Source organism: Lolium perenne, chromosome 6, assembly GCF_019359855.2.
Source record: "Lolium perenne isolate Kyuss_39 chromosome 6, Kyuss_2.0, whole genome shotgun sequence".
NCBI classification, from domain to species: Eukaryota; Viridiplantae; Streptophyta; class Magnoliopsida; order Poales; family Poaceae; genus Lolium; species Lolium perenne.
In genome coordinates, this window is record NC_067249.2 from 271,207,200 (window position 1) to 271,232,716 (window position 25,517).

At 45.4% G+C, this 25,517-nt stretch overlaps 1 protein-coding gene, 1 long non-coding RNA gene and 1 pseudogene across 2 annotated transcripts; all 3 read right to left on the minus strand.

Annotated features, from left to right (window-relative positions):
- Positions 1 to 16,958: 16,958 nt before the first annotated feature.
- On the minus strand, positions 16,959 to 18,517 carry LOC139832751 (uncharacterized). Its single transcript, XM_071822593.1, has 2 exons — positions 18,077 to 18,517; positions 16,959 to 17,837 (listed from the first exon to the last, which is right to left on the minus strand). Exons 1-2 carry the CDS (start codon positions 18,515 to 18,517, stop codon positions 16,989 to 16,991), a joined length of 1,290 nt encoding a protein of 429 aa, XP_071678694.1. The 3' UTR covers positions 16,959 to 16,988.
- Positions 18,518 to 20,252: 1,735 nt separating this feature from the next.
- On the minus strand, positions 20,253 to 21,166 carry LOC127326744 (uncharacterized). Its single transcript, XR_007868103.1, has 2 exons — positions 21,058 to 21,166; positions 20,253 to 20,812 (listed from the first exon to the last, which is right to left on the minus strand). It is a non-coding gene; the product is annotated as an uncharacterized lncRNA (long non-coding RNA).
- A 647-nt stretch (positions 21,167 to 21,813) lies between these two features.
- Positions 21,814 to 25,113, minus strand: LOC139832752 (uncharacterized; annotated as a pseudogene).
- Positions 25,114 to 25,517: the final 404 nt, after the last annotated feature.

A 25,517-nucleotide genomic window follows, 5' to 3' on the forward strand; every position in this document is an offset into this window, starting at 1 on the left:
CCGGCATGGTACGGCATGGTGAGAGAGGAGCTCTCTCTCCACTTTGATCAGCACCAGCAAGGACGAGGCTTGATGCAGGGGGTGCAGGGGATGCTCATCATCACAAATCAAAAGGGGTTTAGCCCAAAATCTGCTGGACAAAGATGTGTAGGGCAATTCAGAAATGTTGCCTGCCAACTGTTCGACATAATGGCCGCAAGAACTTTTTCTTCGAATTTTGGAAATCTTTTTGGTGCATCTCAAACATATAAATATAGAGGGAGAATGGTGGTGGTGGTGGTCAATTTGATGAAAGTTTGCAAGATTTCAAAATGGAGATCATCTTCTCTTTGTTTCAATGTCACATCTTGTCAACTCTGCACTGGTCAACCTGGTCAAAGTCAGCATTGGTGGTCAACATCAAAGTTGTTCACTTTGACATGGTCTTGGATGAGGTGGCAAGTGTTGACCAAGTTTGGTTTATGAAAAGCTAAAACCAGGGGTGCAAAGTGGGGGAGATGATGTAAAATGGCCAAATGACCATTATCACATGTGATGAGATTTTGATTTTTCTTTTGATTTGATTCTGGTTTCTTTGATGCATTTGTGTTTGTTTTTGATATACAAGTGTTTTACAAGCAATAGATCAAGCAATGGTGACCTTGGTTGATGATTTGAAAAAGGGGCTAAATGTGTATGAGGGAAAATTGAATTCTTTTCCATTTATTTTATTTCCCTCTAATTAGGGTTTGATGATCTTGGTTTAGGGTTTGAGCACCTTAGAACAACAAGCAAACACTTATCATGGCAAATGCATACAAGAAGGCATGATCAATTATGCATAGCACTATGTGAAGAAAAAGTTTTTGTTAATTCCAAAATTTGGGAATTTGAATTTCTTGTCTTTATTGAATTGGAAAACTTGGAATGTTACAGGATGTCCTCAAGTTGAGATTTATCAAAAACGAGAAATCAAATGCGATCTATCTCCTTGGACCTTTGTACAGGTGACATAGAGGTACCCCTTTGTGACACTTGGTTGAAACATATGTAATGCAATGATAATCCATGGAAATCCGAGCTAATTAGGACAAGGTGCGAGCACTATTGGTATTCGATGCATGAGGCTTGCAACTTATAGGATGTTTTATGCATAACACATATGAATTATTACTACCGTTGACAAAATTGTTTCCATGTTTTCAAAATAAAAGCTCTAGCACATGAGTAATCCCTGCTTCCCTCTGCGAAGGGCCTTTCTTTTACTTTATGTTGAGTCAGTTTACCTACTTCTTTCCATCTTAGAAGCAAACACTTGTGTCAACTGTGTGCATTGATTCTTACATACTTGCTTATTTGCACTCATCATATTACTTTGTGTTGACAATTATCCATGAGATATACATGTTAAAGTTGAAGGCAACTGCTGAAACTTATATCGTCCTTTGTGTTGTTTCAAAACCTTCTATTAAGAATTTATTGCTTTATGAGTTAACTCTTATGCAAGACTTATTGATGCTTGTCTTGAAAGTACTATTCATGAAAAGTCTTTGCTATATGATTCAGTTGTTTAGTCATTATCTTTACCATTGCTTTGAATCACTTCATTCATCTCATATGCTCTACAATAGTATTGATCAAGATTATGATAGTAGCATGTCACTTCAGAAATTATCCTTGTTATCGTTTACCTACTCGAGGGCGAGTAGGAACTAAGCTTGGGGATGTTTGATACGTCTCAAACGTATCTATAATTTCTTATGTTCCATGCTAGTTTTATGACAATACTCACATGTTTTATATACACTTTATATCATTTTGATGCATTTTCCGGCACTAACCTATTAACAAGATGCCGAAGCGCCGCCTCTGTTTCTGCTGTTTTTGGTTTCAGAAATCCTACACAGGAAATATTCTCGGAATTGGACGAAACAAAAGCCCACGGCCTTATTTTCCACGGAGCCTTCCAGAAGTCCGAAGAGGAGACGAAGAGGGGCGACGAGGCGGCCACACCCTAGGGGGGCGCGGCCCCACCCCTGGCCGCGCCGCCCTATGGGGTGGGCCCCTCGAGCGTCCCCCGACTCTGCCCCTTCGCCTATTTATTCTCTCTGTCGCGAAAACCCTAGTACCGAGAGCCACGATACGAGAAAAGTTACGGAGACGCCGCCGCCGTCAATCCCATCTCGGGGGATTCAGGAGATCGCCTCCGGCACCCTGCCGGAGAGGGGAATCATCACCGGAGGGCTCTACACCACCATGCCCGCCTCCGGACTGATGCGTGAGTAGTTCATCCTTGGACTATGGGTCCATAGCAGTAGCTAGATGGTTGTCTTCTCCTCTTGTGCTATCATGTTTAGATCTTGTGAGCTGCCTATCATGATCAAGATCATCTATTTGTAATGCTACATGTTGTGTTTGTTGGGATCCGATGAATATGGAATACTATGTCAAGTTGATTATCGATCTATCATATATGTGTTGTTTATGATCTTGCATGCTCTCCGTTGCTAGTAGAGGCTCTGGCCAAGTTGATACTTGTAACTCCAAGAGGGAGTATTTATGCTCGATAGTGGGTTCATGCCTCCATTGAATCGGGACAAGGATGAAAGTTCTAAGGTTGTGGATGTGCTGTTGCCACTAGGGATAAAACATCAATGCTTTGTCTAAGGATATTTGTATTGTTTACATTACGCACAGTACTTAATGCAATTGTCTGTTGTTTGCAACTTAATACTGGAAGGGGTGCGGATGCTAACCCGAAGGTGGACTTTTTAGGCATAGATGCATGCTGGATAGCGGTCTATGTTCTTTGTCGTAATGCCCTAAGTAAATCTCATATTAGTCATCATGATATGTATGTGCATTGTCATGCCCTCTCTATTTTTCAATTGCCCAACTGTAATTTGTTCACCCAACATGCTATTTATCTTATTGGAGAGACACCACTAGTGAACTGTGGACCCCGGTCCATTCTTTTACATCTGAAATACAATCTACTGCAATCATTGTTCTCTGCTGTTCTTTGCAAACAAACATCATTCTCCACACCATACGTTTAATCCTTTGTTTACAGCAAGCCGGTGAGATTGACAACCTCACTGTTAAGTTGGGGCAAAGTATTTTGATTGTGTTGTGCAGGTTCCATGTTGGTGCCGGAATCCCTGGTGTTGCGCCGCACTACACTCCTCCACCAACAACCTTCACGTGGCCTTCATCTCCTACTGGTTCGATAACCTTGGTTTCTTACTGAGGGAAAACTTGCTGCTGTACGCATCGCACCTTCCTCTTGGGGTTCCCAACGGACGTGTGCTTTACCGTCACAAGCATGAGTGCACATGCAACAAACCAAAGTTGCTTCACCTGCCTTGCTCGCATGTGTTTGCTGCTTGCGGGCAGCTAGGGATGGACGCAATCTCGTTCGTGTATCCCTATTACCTGAAAGAGGCCGTGCTTAGTACTTGGACCGGTGAGATGCTGGGGTTTCGAGCAATGGGAAACTTCAACACCGTGAACCTTGGTGAAAGGCGATATATTCCCGACCCAAGGCTACTGCGGATAGGTAGAGGTAGACGTCAATCAAAGCGCATCCGGAATGATATGGATGAATCTGAAGCCGGAGGGCCAACTAGGCAATGTTTTCTATGTAGTCAATTTGGTTATAGGGACACAAATTGTCCCACTTTTGGGACTGGCGGAGCTACTAGGCGTGGACGAGGCACCAGGGGACGAAGAGGGAGAGTCAGAAACTAGGCGACTACGCGGAGCTACTTTATGTGTGGAACTATGTTATAATTTGTAATAAGTCTGATACTATGTTTTTACTTGTCCTATTGGTGAAACTAGGTTATAATTTGTAATAAGTCTGAAACTATGTTTTTACTTGTCCTATTGGTGGAACTAGGTTATAATTTGTAATAAGTTTGGAACTATGTTCGTACTTCTCATATTTGCGCAACTATGTTGTAATTTGTAATAAGTTTGGAACCTTCTTTGTATTTCTCATATTTGTGGAACTATGATGTAATTTCTAATAAGTTATGAACTATGTTTTTTTTCCAGAAATGGCAGGAAGATGGTTGCTGAGTCCGGACATTGAAAGCAAGCATCGTCCTGCGAAACTGGAGGCGACTCCGAGCAGCCTCCCCACCTTGGTCACTCGCGGCACTAACCAGAACTGGCAGATATACCCTGCTTGGGTTGAGAGGTACGTGTAATATTTGTTCCTCCGTCGCACTTACGTTTATGGGTCAGACTTACTGAAGTGTGTTGCTGTCTGGAATTGCAGGTTGAAGTGGGCTGGGCTTTTACCTTTCGCGCGTCTAGTTGAGGCCACTCGTGCGGAGGTAGAGGGCGAGCGACCAGGCGTCACGATTAGACGCCTTATGTACGACCACTCGTTGCTCACCTGCTTGGTGGACCGATGGAGGCCCGAGACACACACGTTCCACTTTCGCTAGGGAGAGATGGCTCCTACTCTCCAGGATGTGTCTTTCTTGTTGGGACTACCGTTGGAGGGTCATCCCATAGGGCCGATGGATGCACCCGCGAATTGGGCGCAGGAAATGGACCTACGTTTCCAGGGTATTCGTGACGGTCAGACGGCCTTTGCCTGGGAGGATCACGGCCCTAAGTATGACTGGTTACTCAACTTTGAGGTTAGTTCATTTCATATATATTTTATGGTCTGAGCATGCATCCTTTCATTGTATGATTCTACTTACATCCTTTTGTTTCATCAATGTAGATAGACCGCTTCACAGGACCGATGACTGGGCCACAGATCACTAGGAGCCTGGAGGCTTATATATTGTGGCTTCTCGGGAAGGTGATGTTCACGGAGAACCATTAGACCACTATTTCTAGACGCTACATCTCCATTGCACAGGAGATCGCAGAAGCAACAAGCGTCGAGGACATCACACCGAGGAGTTGGGGTTCTGCGGTTTTAGCGGGTACGTACCGAGCTATGTGCAATGCTTGCAAGCTTACCGCGCCAAGGGATGGACTTCTCGACTGCCCAATATTGTTGCAGCTATGGTCGTGGGAGAGGTTCCCCATCGGCCGACGAAACATACAGGTTGGCGACCCTTACGACATGAACGAGCTGTTTGATGCGGAGCGCATCGACATGCCTACTTTCAGGACAGTTTGGACACGTCGCGAGGTATGTCTAAAGTTTTCAATTAATACATTACTTATATTACTATTATGGCTGAAACTAACAATTGCTTTGCGCAGAGACGCTATGCTCACGATCAGGTGAGGAGCTGCTACCCGTCGTTCACCGTACAGTTTGACCTTCTCGATGAGAGGGCGGTGATCTGGGAGCCGTACACCCAGGGAGCCGCAGAGGGTAGATACCCTGGCGGGATTTCTACCCTCTGCACCAGAGATGCCGCGTACTGGTTGACACAAGCAAAGATCATCTTCGATGTATGCGTGGAGGAGATGACCCAACAGAGGGTTATGAGGCAGTTCGGTCTTCGACAGTTGGTCGATCCTTCGCCTTCGGATCCCCTACCAGCACACCTCCACACGTAAGTTTACTTATTGTCCATCGTTGTCCATATTTATGCATTTATTTATTTTCTAACACACAGTGCAATTTCAGGTATAACAGGAAGGGAACTAACAAGAGCGCAAATTGGTGGCTGCAGCAGGTTGGGCCGTACGTTCTTGAGTGGGATACTGCGACGACACGACGCTGGGCTAGTGATGAAGAGTTTGATCTAGGAGAGTTCAATGAATATTTGCAGAGGTACATGACCGGCACACGACTAAGCATCATCCCGGCATCTGACCTGGAGGAGATGCCTGACCCGACTACGCGGGATACGTACCCGAGTCAGTCCACAAGGGACTCCAGACAGCACGCGGTACATACATTCTATTTATCCGAGCATTTACATATTGGGGCATACATATTCAATATTATTATTCTTGTCGGTTGCAGGCTGAGTTGACAACCGATCTTCATGACGAGTTCGGTAGATTTTCACGTTCCCTATCTACCGGGCCTCTTCTACCACGGGAGCAGCAGCAGTCCTGGATGAGGCATATGGAAGATAAGCTACGAGGTATCTACGCGGCTATCACGTGCAGCCGTACTTCGGACGTCGTTCAGCACCGTGCATCACAGCTCCCCCCGCGTCACTCCACGCACCAGCAGCAGCCGCGTCCGCGCGGTACTCACCGACAGGTGCCGCGTCCACGTCTCACACCGCTGGCGATGGCCAGACCACCACCTCCTGACCAGGCTGTCATCATGGCAGCAGCAGGCTCCTTACCAGGGCGGAGGATTACCACCTCCACCTCCTGACCAGGCTGGAGGTTCGTCGTGGTAGCAGCAGGCTTCTTTCGACGGTTGGCAGCAGCAGCAGCAGCAGGCTTTGTTCGACTACTGGCAGCAGCAGCAGCAGACTCCTTTGCAGGGTGGAGGTTCTACGTGGGAGCAGTAGCCTCCTTACCAGGGCGGAGGATTACCACCTCAGCCACAGGGTATATGTATTGTTCTATCTATTGCGTTCCATACTAATTGTACACTATGTATTTGGTCATGACTTATGTTTCATGCCATAGGCTACACGCAGCAGTCTGCGTCAGGAGGTACGTGGGGGGCGAGTGATCATGATGATGAGCACACCATGGAGGATTACAGCACCCAGCCCGGCTGGGGCATTTTTCAGACTCCTCCACCAGACCCCACACAGGAGATGCAGTATGATGAGCACGGGTCCTGGATCCCTGCTCGTAACATTAGGGCTCCCGACAGGTATATGTGGACGCCGCCTGAGCCACGACCTCAGCGCCAGCCCAGACGCCGTGGCTGATACTACGCTCTGTATGACTTATGTATGAGACATATTGCTATCTATGTCCTATGTATCAGACCCTACACCTGCGACATGTATGACCTATATACGAGACGTTTATCTATCTATGTTTGTGAGAGACATATTACTATTAGTTCGCATTACGATACATTTCTAAAGTAACGGCAACCGTCAATTAAGATACAAATAAAATGAAGATACATCGGTACTGCAAACACTATAACTTCAAATAAACGCCGGCAACACTACATGCCCTTGCTCTTGCACTTCGCTGATGCAGCACTCTTCCCCTTCGAAAGGGCAGCACTCTTGCCTTTCGAAGAAGCAGCGCTCTTGCCCTTGCTGCTCGGCATGAAGTCGTCATCGGAGTCGATGTTCGCCGGCGCAGCACTCTTCCCCTTCGAAGGGGCAGCACTCTTGCCCTTCGAGGAGGCAGCTCTCTTGCCCTTGCTGCTTGGCATGAAGATATCATCGTCGTCTTCGCTCTCCTCCGCCCACAAGTGTTCGTTCTCTAAAAGAAAACTCCTTTTTTCCTCATCCTTCCATGTTAGTTTCTTCCACTTCGAATTCAACCTGATAAGCTCGTACCTTATTTTCCTGGGGCTCCGAGCAGGCATCTTTCTTAGTGGGTCTCCATACGAGTACAACTAGAATTCCTTACCCACCTTAGTGAGTAAGACGTCACTACTGATGAATTCCTCAAACGTGGCTACCTTATTGTCACTCATAACTTCGCGGGCACTCTTCAGAAGAGCTGGAGCCATGTACTCGTGGAAAAGATGTGGGGGATTCATCTTCGACAGAACACACTGGGCTACAACGAAACGATGTGGGGGTTTTATAGGACGAGAAGAGAAAAATTGGGCGGAAACTACTGGGCGGGTGAAAATTGATGGGAACAATTGGGCGGGAGAAAATTGGCGGGAACAATTGGGTGGGAGAAAATTGGCGGGAACAATTGGGCGGGAGAAAATTGGCTGGAATATTTTGCCGGGAAGATTTAGGGCGGGAAGATTTTGGCAGGTTATAAACAATATTTACTACGACATTTAATTAAGATACAATACATCTAAAAATAAGATACACCGGTACAGTAGAACCGAAATAAAGATACAAGACCACACTAAAATTGAAATTAAGATACAGTGCTTCACTAAAACACAAAATAAGATACATCGCTACTGGTACATAAATCTAGTGGTCCTGAGTCCAGCGTGGGTGTTTCCCGGTCTTGTCACCACGTTTTTCAGCTGCCTCCGCCTCAGCAGCCCTGTCTCTGAATCTCCGCCTTTGCACCTCACGGGCCTCCTTTGCGACCTGTTCCTCCGCATACCTATGGGCAGCCTCTTTCTCCCTCCTCCTCTTGTTCACCTCACTGTTTCGGGCTTCCTGTGCCCTTAATTCTATGAGTGCTTTCTCTCGCTCCTCTTTCTACCGTGCAGCGGCCTTTTCGGCACGGTCCTCCGCGAAAAACCGAATCCATGCACGCCGACTCCTATCCTCAATCTCCTGCAGCGCCCAAGCCGGCTGCTCCTTGTCAATCCAATGGTACCACTTGCAGAGGGGAGGAGGCGACTGCAGCAGAAATAAGAGAGTTAAAAAAGCAATGACAGAATTTTTTTCCTATTCAACATGCTTTCACAACATACCGGAGGCCTCGTGGACGACGAACTTGCGCGACGGGGTGGAGAAGCGTCATAGTTGGCACACATGAAAAACTTCATGCCCAACTGATCTGAAAAATGTTCCACCTCTTTCACCTTAGCAAGATGGCCGCGCCAGCACCACTCCGCTCTCACCCCCGGTGGCAAGCTTGCATTCTTCGCCTTCTTCGGCCTCAAATCTTGGTCAGAGCAAGGCACACTCATGGTGGAATTTCATCGGCGGGAGGAAGAGGAAAAACTGGTACATCAGAACAAAGCAGTGCCCGGTTTTATAGAGGGACACAGCGAGAAATGGCGGGAGGAAATGGCGGGAAACGGTGGCAGGAGAAATGGCGGGAGGGAATGGCAGGAACCGGTGGCGGGAGGGAATGGCAGCGGGAGGAAATGGCGGGAAACGGTGGCGGGAGGAAATGGCGGGAAACGGTGGCGGGAGGGAATGGCGGGAGAAAAAAGGCAGGATACGGTGGCGGGAGAAGGCCGGGAGAAATGGGAGGGAAAAGTACAGGACCTAGTCGGCCACGGCGCGGCCGATCGGCCGGCGCGTGGCCGACCAGGCCCTGTCAATGGCGCTGTGGCCGATCAGCCACGCCGTGGCCGAACAGGTCCAGTCGGCCGCTGTGCGACCGATCGGCCACGGTTTGGCCGATTGAGTCAGAAATTTGGAAATTTTTTAAGTCGCGTATTATTCGTGCTAAATAATATAAATTTCGTATTATTTAAAAAAAATTGGTAGGTTTGACAATGCCAGCCAACGAAGCCCTGAATGAGGTACCCACTTTTCCCAGCCACGGAAGAGAACGCGCTCGTCCATAGATGAGGCAATCGACAAATATTGCATGTTATGTAGATTGCACAATGAGTCCAACAAAGCCTTTTGTGTGTTGTTATCTATTTCATCAAACGTGACCTCGAGCGACCTCAGCTCCTTCAGCATCCCTAGGTCCACTGAAAAGTTTGGGGACTTGTCAACAGAGTATAAAGTTAGATCTTCCAGGGAGGTTAGCTTCCCTATCCTAGCCATCATCCTTGTGCCTTCAGAAGCGTGAAGGCACATCAATTTTCTTAGCTCACCTACCGATGGGGGTAGTTCTTCTATGCCAGTTTCTCTTACATCCAATGTCTGCAGGAACTTGAGATCATTTCCAATTCCACTTGGGAGCTTCTTAACAGATGTCCCTACCAGCCCCAGGTACCTTAGATGAATCAACTTCCCAAGATGCTCAAGACCACAGAATCCTACAGAAAATTCACATGCTTCTAGAGATAGCACATGCAGTACTTTGAAGCTAAAAAGTGAGGGCATGCTACTATCAGGACATGTGTAAGCATAAAATGATCTCAAGTGTCCCATATCCATGCCAGGGCTGCGCTCAATGCTTCTTCTATGGAGGGCCAATCTATGTGCAACAGCACTCGATGATGTGATGTTCTGCTTCGTATCTACTACCTCCGTTTCAAAATAAGTGTCACAACTTTATCTAGATATAGATGTATCTATAATTAAAATATGTTTAGATGCATCCGTATCTAAACAAGGTTGCGACACTTATTTTAAAACGGAGGGAGTAGTACTTTAACAAAGTTTACTTGGCTTGACAAAGTGCAGACGAGATCAAGTACCAAGTCATGAACACAACAATACCCTAAATGATCTATAGTCACTAGTGGAAAAAAGGGCTTTAGTACCGGTTCGGGACACCCTTCAGTACCGGTTCCCGAACCGGTACTGTACAATCGGAAGTGATGCCCCCCTCTTTAGTACCGGTTGTGTTACGAACCGGTACTAAAGGATCTCCACGTGGCTGCATACAGCAGCGCAGGGCGGAGGACCTTTAGTACCGGTTCGTAGAATGAACCGGTACTAAAAGGGGACCACGTGGCTGCACCGCAGCAGCCTCCTTTTTATTTTCTGTTTTTCAATTCTTTTTCTATTTTGTGTATTCCTTTTTCAATTTGTGCTTTCTATTCAATTCTTTTACATTTGAAACAAGGTTTCGTGTGCATATTCTACGCTAGTACATACTATGTACACGTTGATCGATGCATATATAATATAATTTGTCTTACGAGAATACATACATAGACAATTTGGTATACAAGAGACCCAACCGGGACTAGAGCCCGTCTATTTGATTACATGGAGAATATTATCATCACTTGGATGCTTTACACACTACTCTATTTATATTAAATTCTCCATCTGGGGCTATGACCTCGTAGAGCAAAAATCCTGCCAACTCTTCTTGTATTGCTAGTAAGCGGTTCTGTGGTAGGAGCTGTTGCCGCAACGGCTCACACTGTAAAGAAGGAGATCAATATGAATATATCAATCATCATAACAAAAATTATGAATGGAACTCAACACAATTTATGGTAATAAAATAAATTGTGAATATATTGTTTACGTACATCAATAAATTCCTTGCGCCCCTCAATCGACACGCGAATGAACTCGCAAATGTAGTATCCACATAAATTAGTCCCATGTGGCTGCCTCTCACACTTTACGAGAATAGAATTCAATAAAATAATAATCAAGCATGATAATTGTATTGAAACTAGAATTATTCATCAAGCAAGATATAAGTGTCCATCAGGCATAGCTCGTACTACTTACCGGGATCGTTTTAATATGCAGCTCCTCACGCCAAAGACCTTGAATCTGTTTCTTGAACCGTTTCTAGACCCTGCCCGGCAAACAAAATGAATGAATGAGTTATTAATTACTTGCTATCTTGGGAAATGAACGAAAGAGACGATATAGTGCGATAATGATTGAGATTACTTCTGGAGCGTATTAAGTAGGTCGCGGTACTGATCCATGTCTTTATCTAATGGGTCCATGATTAGAACCGTTCCCTTGTCAACGTTAATGATTAGCAGAATCCAGTGGAAGCTGCGCACGTTTATATACGTCTGTAGCTCATCAATTACACTTAACATCGAGTAAGCAAAAGTGAATGTGTACACTTAACGTTAGTAACTCACCTGAAGTTGTAAGGAAACAGTATTTCCCTCATATAATGTTGGTGAATCATAAACATTAGCAAGTTATCCTCCGTCTCCTCGGGATGCGACTGTAGCACATGAGAATATACTATATTTGGGTCAATGAACCCAATGTCATATCTATTCTTTCTTGTACATTCCAGAATCTTCAATCTGCATAATAGCGTACAAAAGGATATAGTAAGAATAATTACAGGCAATGAATTGAACGAGCTGAGCTAGAGAGTTAATTACTTACAGACAATAGCAACTGATGATAGATTTGTCGAGGGCGTCTTGATTGAATAGCTGATAGAATTCTGAAAGCTCAATTTGTATCTGGTCTTCACGGAAGTAATACTCCTCTCTAACTTTCACAAGGAGATATTGTCGCTCTTCCTTTGCGACTTTCAAGTACCAGGCATGCAACTTTCGCATATGTGTTAGCATATCAAAGAGTACCTCGTCGCTAACCAGAGGCTCCCCGGGGACATATGGACGACGCGGTGCTACATCAGCCGTGGGGATCACACCGTCGCGTAGCAATTCTTCAACCGACATACCACATTCCATAGCTACTCGCTTAGCAAGTTCCATATCTATTTCATTTCCGGATAACAACTTGAGCGGGGCGATCGATTGTTTTGCCTATTGTCCGAGCTGGGGAACGTCTCTTTTCCTGCTTGCAGTCTGGGCTTTCAATGTCTTAAGCAAACAACGCTCATAGTTATCTTTCCTGTTTAACTGAGTTTGGGATGGCTGCGCAAGAACTTTCTTAAAGTGCTTCTTGGCTTTCGGATCTATTGGCTCCGTTGGCTCGGGTTGTTTCTTTGCCCAATGGGCCTTCACTTCGGCATCTGAGATCGCATTGTTTTCCTCGTCACTCCGGTGGTAAGCTAATATGGGAGGACCCGGAGGTAGCTTTCTGCGTGGGCTACGCTTCGACCGAGTGGTGGTAATGTAACAACCCAAATTTTCAAACAAAGAAGAAAATGAATTTCCTTTTTCCAAAAATGAGAACCAACAAAAACTTTTATTACCTCATGTGCTATGCATAGTGCTCACACTTAATCTTTGTGTTATTTGCCATATTGTGTGTTTACAATCTTTGACAATATGCTAAAACCCTAAACCCTACCCTTCTAAAATAATAAGGGGGAACTTTTAAAAAGAAAATAAAAACAAAGGTGAGGCATATGTGGGCTTATGGCCATTTCATCAATAATGGCCTATGCCCTATTTACTTTACCCCAAATGGTGAAACCCTCCATCAACCCTACCAACATCAAATGAACCCAAAACCATGATCTTTTGGGATCAAAGAAGAATAAAGAAAAAGAAAAGAAAAATAAAATAACACTACATATGGGCCTATGGCCATTTTTGCAAAACTTTAACCTAGGCCACTTTGGCTTGTGCCAATGGTTGAAATAGGTTACTAAACACTTAAGAACACTGTTGGAAACAAAGAAACTCAAATCAAATCAAATTTGAATTCAAATTGAGCTCACATGTGATAATGGTCATTTCTGACTTTTATATCATAATGCCCACTTTGAGCCCCTGGATTAAGAGTTTTCTAAACCAAACTACCCCAACTCTTTGCACCTCATCCAAGACCTCATCAAGATGAACCACTTTGATATTGACCACTTTGACTAACTCTCTTTCTATTGCTTAAAAAAAAGAGGCAAAGTGGTGACATTGAATCAGATTTAAGATTATGTCACTTTTGGATTTTTGCAAACCAACTCAACTTTGCACCCCACCACCACCATTGTGTGCCAAATAATATATGAATCCACTCCACCAAAAATCTTTGCAAATTTCAAAAATAAATTTCTTTCGGCCATTGTGTCGAACACCTTGTGTGCACAATCTGGATATGTGCCCATGCTGAATTTGGAGAGTGGACCAAGTCCACCCTGACCTCCCTCTGCATCCCTGCACCTCTCCTCTACCTCACCATCCACTTGCACCTTAGTCAAAGCAAAGAAATGATCAATGCCAAGCCCATGCCATTGATTTAGACATCACCATGCCAACCCCTGTCCTCCTCCTTCTCTGGTCACCCTCACCATGTCAAATGAGCTCACCTCACCTCACTGATCATCACCATGCAAGAGTGGACCTCAGGAGAAGCCCTGCACACCCCATGCCACACCATGCCAGCCATCATGCTCACCACCATGTCACCCCTACCCCTGGACCTATCCTCTCCCTCTGACCATGTCCCTTAGCCTCACCACATCATGCTGAGCATGCTAGACAAGGTCTCTGGCCAAGAAGAGCAAGCCAGTACCCTGCACACGACGTGGTCACCGCGCCCAGGTCATGCCAGGACACGCACGGGCACGCCCTAGACGTGACAGCGCACGCACGCGGCCCGCTGACCCTGACCGCCCCCCGACCTCTCCTTTCTCCCACCGACTCGCAGTGACCTCAGCAACCTCCCAGACACCCCCAATTGACCGCGGACAAGCTGTAGACGACGACTTCGTCCTCGACCACCGCCACTGTACCTCGGTACACGCTTATGTCGCCGCTGATTTAGACTACCCCTTGCTGCGCCAGGACGCTCCCAAGGACTGCCTCGACGTCGCCAACAGTCCTATGACGTCGCCCTGCCCATTCCGCGACCGTAGCGTCGTCTCCTTCCTCGACCTCACCGCACCACCTCGGCCACCTCTCGCTGCTATAAAAGGAGGCCGCCCCTGGACTATTTCTTCACACTATCTTGCTCCCCTCTCACCTCTAGTCCTCCTCGACCCCTTCCCCTCTTCGATTAGCCACCAGCTCGCCGGAATTTAGCCGGAGACCGCCGCTCCCGTGGCCAGATCGAGACGGAGATTGCGACCACCTCAGCACCACCTGCGACCACCACCTGCTTCGCCACCCTCGACAACGCCGTCGTGCACCCTCGCCGACGACCGCCGGCCACCGGTGAGCTCGCCGGACCTCAACCCTCGCCGCTGCCAGTAACCCTCTCGCCGGAAATGACGATGGTTGTGAGCCGTCCGATCCATTTCTAATCCAACGCACCACACGCACGCATACCGTTTCGGGTTAAATAACCCACTGACAGGTGGAGCCCACCCTGTCAGGCGGCCCGCTGAGCGCCAGAGCGAAGCTGGGCCGGCCCATTTCTTTTCCCGCGTGGCCCGTTAATTCAAATTTGGTTTAATTCACTTAATTCAAAAACCCTGCAGATGCTGTGTTCAAATTTAAAACTAGAGAAATCTACTGAACCAAATTTGACAAATTTTATATTGTTGGAAAGCTCATGAAAGGCTCTGCCAAACCCCACTGGCCCCAAATCAAAATTTATCCTATATCATCTACACCAAAAATAACAAATCAGTAACTTTGCATATTTCAAACAATTCTTAAAAATCAACCATAAATGATTTTGAGTTGATTCCAACTCTCAAAATTCACATTTCATATTGTCTAATTGTTTATGCAAAAATATGACATAGTTGTTTCAAAGGATCATGGGCTAGAGCAAAATAATGGCTATGTAGTCATTTCTAGCCCATTTAAATTATTTTCAAATTTAGGATTTTAAATCTATGAGGTGTAGCACCTCATTTAAATCATTTTCCCAAGTAGTGTGAAGTAATGTGATGACCCTTGTTGCATGGTCTCATACTTGCTTACTTGGGGATATTAAATCAAGGTATGATTTAAATTACATGAGATGATGAATCTCATTTAAATCTTTTTCCCAAATAATAAATATGAAGTGTTGACTTTGGTCAACATGGTCTCATACCTCTTATTTGAGGGGATTAAATCTTAAAAAGATTCAATGGGAGGAAATTATTCCACCAAAGAATTAAATAGAAACCCTAATCAATATTTTCAATGAGAGGAAATTATCTTTCTTAAGAAGAAAACAAAGTCAACCCACATGATAGCAATGTGGTGAGGATAGATTAGCTTGTGTGAACCTTGTGTGTGCTTAGTCTAGCTCTTCAAACTTGTTTGGTGATTGTTACCTCGTATCCGTTTTTAGACGCTAGTACCGAGGAGTACCAGGAGGAGGAGGTCTACTTCCAGGAAGAAGAAGACCACTTTGATCAGTACACCAACCAAGGCAAGCTAATATTCTTGCAAAGTGCAAAGCTCTACCAGGGCAAGGCACACTCACCTATTACTTTATGCTTCATGATCCCATCCCAAGTTTTATTCTTGCAAAGTTTTTACTTTATTTATTAAAGCTTACTTTTATAGTTAACTTTGGTCTAAGTACAAGAGGAGTACAAGAGCATCAAACTTAGCCTAGGGAGCTACAAATTAGCTAGCACCCCTCATGACTAGTTGCTAGTGCTAAACTAAAATTGTTTACTCTAGATGGGAACTTGTGAAAACCAATGACTTTGAAAACCTTGGAATGATGAGTCATTCTATTAAAAGATTTTGAAGGTGAATATAACTTGTGAATGACATGGTGAACTTTACAAAAACTGATGGTTGGGTTCGGATGCGATACCATTCCAATTCTTGAGTACCCCCACAATACTTGATTATGGGTAAAGGCTTAACTAGAAATTTATGTGCTTTAGTATGGGTTCCCTCTAAACAAGCGTCGTCGGGGTTATGCTGAGAGCTGCCTCCACAAAGAAATGTGAAATGATGTGAAATGACGTGAAATGAGGTGAATGTCCGGCCCAAGCCCTGTGCAGTTCCCAGGCTGACGGTTTGTCTTCACTGGGAGGCCAAGCTCATGGGGAGAGGTGCCTATACTAGGGTATGTAAGTGAAAGGTTATGGTTGGTAGTCCGCACACGGAGTGTGATAAATCAGGGCCAGTTAACCCTGACGGATTATTGCAAATGTTGTGGCAAAAGTGTGCGACCTCTGCAGAGTGTAAAACTATTCGAATAGCCGTGTCCACGGTTATGGACGGTTGGAAAGGCCATACTGTTCCGTCATCAGATCATTTTCAAAAATGTGACATGTGACCTGTGATTTGAACTTGAAAGGTGAATTTGAATTGATCACAACAGAGTTGTGGGAATGACACTAATGTTCCCACTTGAGTTAGTTAGACAATCAAAGAGTCTTTTATTACTAAAGTGCTGATGAAATAAAACTGACTTTATGCAAATGAACCTAGAGCTTAGCACCCCCTTACCATAGTTGATAGTACTTACATTAGTATTAGTTTGCGAGTACTTTAAAGTACTCATGGCTTTGTCCCTGGCTATTCAAATGGCCAGACTATGAAGAGGAGAACCAGTACCAGGAGGATGGACAGCAGGACGTCTATGATAACTAGGACTACTCCTGACGTCAACAGTTGCCTGTGGAGCAGATGGACCGCAACCGCTACTTCGCTTCCGCTATGTGTTTTGTAATTGGATCTCGAGATCCACTATGTTGTAAGACTGGATCATGTGATCCCTTGATGTAAGACAATTATGGTTTGTAATGAATGATGTTCTGTGATATCAATCTATTATGTCTCGCAAAAACAATATTCCTGGGATTGCGATGTATGGCATAATAGGCATCTGGACTTAAAAAACCGGGTGTTGACAGGTAAATAGCTTCTTTTGGCTCTTTGGCTTAGGGGGCAAAGACGGCTGAGGCGCCGGAGATCGAGACGGACTCGCGTTGCGTTCCCAATCGTCGAGGGGTGGACTTGGAGATGCTGGACTTCTACTCCGAGGAGACTGTGGCCTCGGAGGGGGAGACGGTGGCCTTGGCGCCGAGCCAGGAAACACGATGTTTTTCTTGCTCCATAGAACTTCTCCCAGTGTGTGCTGGTCATCACCTCCAGGGTGGTCAAGCTCCAGTGACCGCCATTCCGGTTGAACTTCATCCACACCGACTCGAGCATAGCCAGCTGGAATCGGACGGCAATGGATGGTCGCTCCAGGTGGAGTAGGTAAAGCATAACCGACCGCCGTCTTTAAGGACAAGTTCTTCAGTGACACATGTAGCTCACAGTTTGTCTTCTCCTTGATTGCATCGTCAATCGGGGCCATCGTGGAAGCCCCGCTGCTTTTTCGCTGAGATGGGCTGCCGGTAATATCGAATGCAACATCTTGCTGCCGGCGCAATAGCGCGTTGATCTGCTCCTGCTGATGGTCAAGTCTGGCTTGCAATTCAGAGTTCTTTTGTTCTACCTTCGCCACCCGGGATGCCTCCTCCTCCTGCTTCCGCCTCTTTGCTCTCTCTCGGCTTCTATAGCTGTCATTCTGCTCAGGAAACCCAGCCCTCCACGGATAAGAAGGTCCAAGGCCGCGTGTTCGTCCTGGGTGTTCCTTATTCTCCAGGGCCTTGGTCAGCTCGTCGTTCTCTCTGTTGGGAACGAACTTTCCCACTCGAGTATCTTGAATCGCTTGTACAAGTGCTTTCAGAGGCTTAGCATTTTTTCAGAAAATACAAGGGCCCCTGTTTTTTTCTCATACGATCCCCCATGCCCAAGGGCCCAATTTCTTGGTCTCTTATCCCAATCAGCTGTCACTGGAATGATCCCTTTACTACGCATCTCGGCCTCATCTTTGTCTCACTTAGGCTCTGCAGTCTTGTAGCCACCTGGCCCCAGCTTATGGTAATATTTTTTTTTGTCAGCATTTATCTTATTCTTTTCGCACCTTGCCTTAGCCTCTTCCGATTCCTTGTACGCCAGAAATGCGGGCCAGTGCTTCTCCTGCTTCTCTAGTACCCCCGTCCATTCTGGAGGTTTTTTGTCCTTGACATAGTTCCGGTATAAAGTGTTCTTGAAGTTGTTGAATTGTTGGGCCATCTTCTTAAGAGCCCACTTCTTGACATTCAACCTCATTTTCTCTATTTCCTCATCATAGACCGGTAGGCTGAAATGTGATATGAGCTCTTCCCAAATAAACTCTTTCAGTCTATCGTCGATATAAGAAACTCCAACTGCCTTTGCTGGCTTCTTCCATTCCCGAATGGTGATCGGGATGTTGTCCCTAACGATAACTCCGCATTGAGATATAAATTTACGTGCGTTGGTTCTGGGCTTCAACGGTTCCCCTTCTGCAGAGACCTCCTCAATTGGGAGATGATCACTACGGGTCATCTTTTTGGCCCGGCCTCGTTTCGATTTGCTCGATGAGGAGGTCTAAGAGAAGAAACATCCGTTAAATATATACATATATAAATCAAATAATGCATCTATCTAGTGATCACCATCGGCTTAATATACCTCGCCGGACTTTGTTGGCGATCCAACATTTTCCGAAGGTTCCACCTCGATGTTTGTTTGTGCGGCGTCTTCCACCTCTATTCCATCGCCGGACTCGTTGATATATTGTGAGCCGTCATCTTCGTTAATTATTTCGTACATTTCTTCATCATCGTATCTGGTGGTGAAGTCCGGATCCATATCTTAACTAATACAGAAAAAGATAAAACATATTATACACAAGTGCTAAATTATTGCAAATTTTTTTGCAAAACTAAATAATTCTATTTTCTATTCCTTCTATTTTCTATTTTCTACTTTCTATTTCTATTTTTTCTAAAACCTATTTTCTATTTTCTATTTCTACTTTCTATTTCTATTTTCTATTTTCTATTTCTACTTTCTATTTCTATTTTCCATTTCTACTTTCTATTTCTATTTTCTATTTTATAATTCTATTTTCTATTCCTTCTATTTTATACTTTCTATTTCTTTTTTTTCTAAAATCTATTTTCTATTTTCTATTTCTACTTTCTATTTCTATTTTTCTATTCCTTCTATTTTCTATTCGTTCTATTTTCTATTTTCTATTTTCTACTTTCTATTTTCTATTCCTTCTATTTTCTATTTCTACTTTCTATTTCTACTTTCTATTTTCTATTTTCTATTTTCTATTTTTTATAAGTTTTGCGACGGGCACGCCACAGAGCGGGATGGAGCAAATTGAAGGCTCCCAGAGGACCGTGAGCTCACCGGGAGTTCGGGGGAGGCGACGGCGAGGTCGGGGATGGCCGGAATCAACGGCTACGACGGCGGCCGGAGCTCGGGAAGGAGCTCTCGATTCGGGTGCTCGCGGGCGTCCCGGCTCGAGCGAGTGGCGCAGGAGAACGGCGCGACGACGGCGGACCCAGCGGCGGCGTCGGCTGGTGCTAGGGTGGCCGGAAACGGTGGCGACGGCCTGAGGACTTACGGAGGAGAACGGCACGACGACGGCGACCCAGGCACTTCCGGTTGGGGGCTCGACCCGGTTGAAGTATTTATAGCGCACACTTTTAGTACCGGTTGGCGGCTCCAACCGGTACTAAAGGATAACCTTTAGTACCGGTTGGAGGTTCCAACCGGTACTAAAAGTATTTTCGGCCGCCACGGCCGTCCGCGCGCGTGCCCCACCTTTAGTACCGGTTGGTGCCCCCAACCGGTTCTAAAGGTGTTTTTAGCGCAAAAAACAAAAACTTTTCCAAATCTGAAATTGGTTTTGGATATTTGAATAACTTTTGCATTTTTTCAAATCTGAAATTGGTTTTGGATATTCAAATAACTAATCCAAATCCATTTTCTGTTTTCTAAAATAATTATTCTAACTATTCAAACTTTTAACCATTTTGCCATTTTTCAATTAAAAATGCATTAATTCATATCTTTTGCATTTTTTCAAATCTGACAAAACTTTCAATATGAAAAGTTTTTGAATTTAAATAACTAATCCAAATCCATTTTCTGTTTTCTAAAAAAATTATTCTAACTATTCAAACTTTTAACCTTTTTGCCATTTTTCAATTAAAAATGCATTAATTCATATCTTTTGCATTTTTTCAAATCTGACGCTCAATCCATATATGATAGTCGTGACTTTTTCCGTCGAAAGATTGACTCCCTTACTTATATTCGAACATTAACCCATGAACCAAACTCGCCCTTACATCTAGAATAATCTAGTTACATAGCTCGGGTCCATTTTTATTTAACCCTAATACATCACTAATAATATCAGTAATACATCTCCGATGCATGAACCTCTCAAACTAACTTCGATCGGGTGCTGAGCCGCGGGCGCTGCGCATCCAAAGATAAGGAACCCTCACTGGGTCATAGCTCACGTGATAAGGAACCCTCTGAAGAAACGACCAGGTATTGCTATACTGCCTATCCAACAAATACATGTAGCGACGGACGTGCTCGTCCTCCTCCCTGATACGGCGATGTACCACCTCCTCGGGGGCCGGCTCCCTCTGCACCAAGCGTGGCCCACGCGACTGCCACCAAAGAAGATCCGGGTCGACGACGTCACCCGGATTCCTCACCAAGCCGCGCGTCCCGGAAGGTAGCACCTCCCAGTGCCAGCCCGGCGGAGCCCAGTCTCGGACATCGCCCCTCTGGTCCAACAGGGACATCGTCGCCGAGAACAATAAACTAAAAACACAATTTTTATAAGACGATCATTCCAAATTGACACTAACACCTTACCACGCCACCAAAATAATTCAAAGCAAAAATAATTAAAAGTGTTGGGGATGTTGCAGATCATCGGCCTTCGATCCAAACAGCGGCAAGACTTCTCTGATGATATACAATAACCGTCCGAACAAGTGTTGGGGATGTTGCAGATCATCAGAGACCCTTGCCGCTGCTTGGATCCGACCGAGGGGAGGGTTCACCTTCAGCCTCCGCTCTGGGAACTCCTGCCTCTCAGAAATCTTGCTCTCTGCTACCCGTGTACTGCCAATGATGGATGTGAAGTGTACTCCTGCCTCTCTTATAGACCCGCCTCTCCGAGTGACTCCCTCCGGTTAGCCAATCAGGAATAAGTACGCGGATTGTGTGTTTCCTTCGAGAGCTTGGGAGCCGTTGGATCAAGCAGTTGCCGATTGTGTGTTTCTTTCGAGAGCTTGGGAGCCGTTGGATCAAGCGAACGACTCCCTCCGGCTAGCCAATCAGGAACAAGTACGCGGATCGTGTGTTTCCTTCGAGAGCTTGGGAGCCGTTGGATCAAGCAATTGCAGATTGTGTGTTTCTTTCGAGAGCTTGGGAGCCGTTGGATCAAGCGAACGACTCCCTCCGGCTAGCCAATCAGGAACAAGTACGCGGATCATGTGTTTCCTTCGAGAGCTTGGGAGCCGTTGGATCAAGCAGTTGCAGATTGTGTGTTTCCTTCGAGAGCTTGGGAGCCATTGGAGCATTTTTTCAAATCTTTAGCCATTTTGCCATTTTTCAATTAAAAATGCATTAATTCATATCTTTAGCATTTTTTCAAATCCAACAAAACTTTCAACATGGTAAGCATCAAGTCCTTATATTTGTGCACTCTAGGAAGGAGACGGCGAAAACTACTCGTGAATTGCAATACTACATCTCCCTTATGAATCAACAACTGTTACATAGAAGGTTTAATACATATTATTACACGTCCCCATCTAGTGCTGGGTTTTTGTTCTGCGTCGTAACAACCACAGAGCATCTTCAACATTTAAAAGGATGCTTGGGTCAGTTTTCACTGTGAATGGAGGAATTTCATGAAACTTATCATAATCTTCTGACATGTCTGTCTCGTCCTCCACTCCCACGATGTTTCTTTTCCCTGAAAGAACTATGTGGCGCTTTGGCTCATCGTATGATGTATTCTTTTGCTTATCTTATCTTTTTCTCGGTTTGGTAGATATGTCCTTCACATAGAAAACCTGAGCCACATCATTGGCTAGGACGAATGGTTCGTCTCTGTACCCAAGATTGTTCAGATCCACTGTGGTCATTCCATACTGCTGGTCTACCTTTACCTCGCCTCCTATCAGCTTGACCCATTTGCACCGAAACAACGGGACCTTAAAAGATGGTCCATAGTCAAGTTCCCATATCTCCTCTATGTAACCATAATATGTTTCCTTTTGCCCATTGTCGGCTGTTGCATCAAAGCGGACACCACTGTTTTGGTTGATGCTCTTTTTATCTTGGGCGATCGGGTAAAATATATTCCCATTTATCTCGTACCCTTGGAAAGTCAATACAGTCGAAGACGGTGTCCTGGCCAACAAGTACAGCTGATCTCCAACAGTGGTGTTATTCGTGAGATGTGTTTGCAACCACCCGCCGAAACTCGCCATGTGTTCATGTGTAATCCAGTCGTCAGACTCCCCCGGGTGTTGGGAGCGTACAATATTCTTGTGTTCATTTATATACGGGGCCACCAAGGTAGAACTTTGTAGAACTGTGTAGTGTGCTTGAGTGAAAGAATGCCCGTCCATACTTATCATTGCTTTCTTTCCTAGCGTGCCTTTTCCACTGAGTCTCCCCTCATGCCGCGATTCAGGAACACCAATCGGCTTAAGGACAGGAATAAAGTCAACACAGAACTCAATGACCTCCTCTGTTCCATAGCCCTTGGAGATGCTTCCTTCTGGCCTAGCACGGTTATGAACATATTTCTTTAAGACTCCCATGAACCTCTCAAAGGGGAACATATTATGTAGAAATACAGGACCGAGAATCCTAATCTCTTTGACTAGGTGAACCAGTAGGTGCGTCATAATATTAAAGAAGGATGGTGGGAACACCAACTCGAAACTAACAAGACATTGGACCACATCATTCTGTAACCTTGGTAGACTTTCTGGATCGATTACCTTCTGAGAAATTGCATTGAGGATTGCACATACCTTCACAATTGCTAGTCGAACATTTTCCGGTAGAAGGCCCTTCAATGCAACAGGAAGCAATTGCGTCATAAGCACGTGGCAGTCATGAGACTTCAGGTTTTGGAATTTTTTCTCTGCCATGTTTATTATTCCCTTTATATTCGACGAGATGCCAGACGGGACCTTGATACTGCTCCGGACTTTAAAAAAGATTTTCTTCTCTTCTTTGGTTAGAGCGTAGCTGGCAGGGCCTTGAAATTGCTCTGGAGGCATGCCGTCTCGTCCTTTCATACGTTGCTGGTCCTCCCGTGCCTCCGGTGTATCTTTTGGCTTCCCATACACTCCCAAGAAGCCTAGCAGGTTCACGCAAAGATTCTTCGTCAGGTGCATCACGTCGATTGCAGAGCGGACCTCTAGGACTTTCCAATAGGGTAGCTCCCAAAATATAGATTTCTTCTTCCACATGGGTGCGTGTCCGTCAGCGTCATTTGGAACAGATTGTCTGCCAGGACCCTTTCCAAAGATTACTTTTAAATCCTTGACCATATCAAATACATCATCGCCAGTACGGTGGATAGGCTTCTTCCGGTGATCTGCCTCACCTTTGAAATGCTTGCCTTTCTTTCTTATGGGATGCCTGGTCGGAAGAAATCAACGATGCCCCAGGTACACAACCTTCTTACACTTATCTAAATATATACCTTCAGTCTCATCTAAACAGTGCGTGCATGCATTGTATCCCTTGTTTGTCTGTCCGGAAATGTTACTAAGAGCAGGCCAATCATTGATGGTTACGAATAGCAACGCTCGTAGGTCAAATTCCTCATGCTTGTGCTCATCCCACACACGTACACCTTCTTCGTGCCACAACTGTAAAAGTTCTTCAACTAATGGTCTTAGGTACACATCAATGTCGTTGCCGGGTTGCTTCGGGCCTTGGATGAGCACTGGCATCATAATGAACTTCTGCTTCATGCACAGCCAAGGAGGAAGGTTATAGATACATAGAGTCACAGGCCAGGTGCTGTGACTGCAGCTCTTCTCCCCAAAAGGATTCATGCCATCTGTACTTAGACCGAACCTTAAGTTCCTTGCATCTTCTGCAAAGCGCGAGAAATTTCTATCGATTTTTCTCCACTGCGACCCATCAGCGGGGTGTCTCAACATCTCGTCTTTCTTACGGTCTTCCATGTGCCATCGCAACAACTTAGCATGCTCTTTGTTTCTGAACAGACGTTTCAACCGTGGTATTATAGGAGCGTACCACATCACCTTGGCAGGAACCCTCTTCCTGGGGCGCTCTTCGCCCCCAACTTCACCAGGGTCATCTCGTCTGATCTTATACCGCAATGCAGTGCATACCGGGCATGCATCCAAATTCTCGTACTCCTTACCGCGGTAGAGGATGCAGTCATTAGGGCATGCATGTATCTTCTGCACGTCTAATCCTAGAGGGCAGGCAACCTTTTTTGCTTCGTACGTACTGGCGGGCAATTCGTTATCCTTTGGAAGCAGCTTCTTCACCATTTTCAGCAACTTTTCAAATCCGCTGTCAGTCACACCGTTCTCTGCCTTCCATTGCAGAAATTCCAGTGTGGTACGCAGCTTTTTATCGCCATCTTCGCAACTCGGGTACAACAATTTGTTGTGATCCTCTAACATCTTGTCGAACTTCAACCTCTCCTTTTCAGTTTCGCAGCCAGACTTTGCATCAGCAATGGCCCGACCAAGATCGTCAGCGGGCTCATCTGGCGCCTCTACATCTTCAGCTCCCCCAGTTGCAGTATCACCGTATTCAGGGTACATAGGATACCTGTCATCATCCTCATCTTCTTCATTCTCTTCCATCATAACCCCTCTTTCTCCGTGCTTGGTCCAACAATTATAGCTGGACATGAAACCGACCCAAAGCAGGTGGCCGTGAAGGGTTTTCGAGGAAGAGTAATCCTTCTGATTCTTACACTCAACACATGGGCAACACATAAAACCATTCAAATTGTTTGCCCGAGCCACACCGAGAAAATTATGCAGGCCCGTCATGAACTCCGGAGTGCGTCGGTCACCGTACATCCATAGCCGGGCCATCTGCATTATATAATTAAGTTTATAAAAAACCATTACAGAACATCTAGAGGAATGTCCACTGTACATACACACATGCATTGTATCAATGATGGATGAAAGGATCAAGTTGCTAACCTCGCGATCGAGGAAGAAAGAAAGAGAGGAGAAAGTTTAAGTGTGGCTCACGCACTTCATATCATGTTTGTTTTGTGTGAACTCAAGTTTAAGTGTGGCTCGAGCATTTCATCGAACACCTCTTGTGCATAGAGGGGAAAAGCAAATCAACATACACCACTAGTAGAGCATGAGAGGGAAAATTTGAGCAACTCTCGGCCTTGGCTGTATATATAGGCACAAGGACCTTTAGTACCGGTTGGTGCCTCAAACCGGTACTAAAAGGCCTCCGCCCCGCCCGCGCCCGCCTC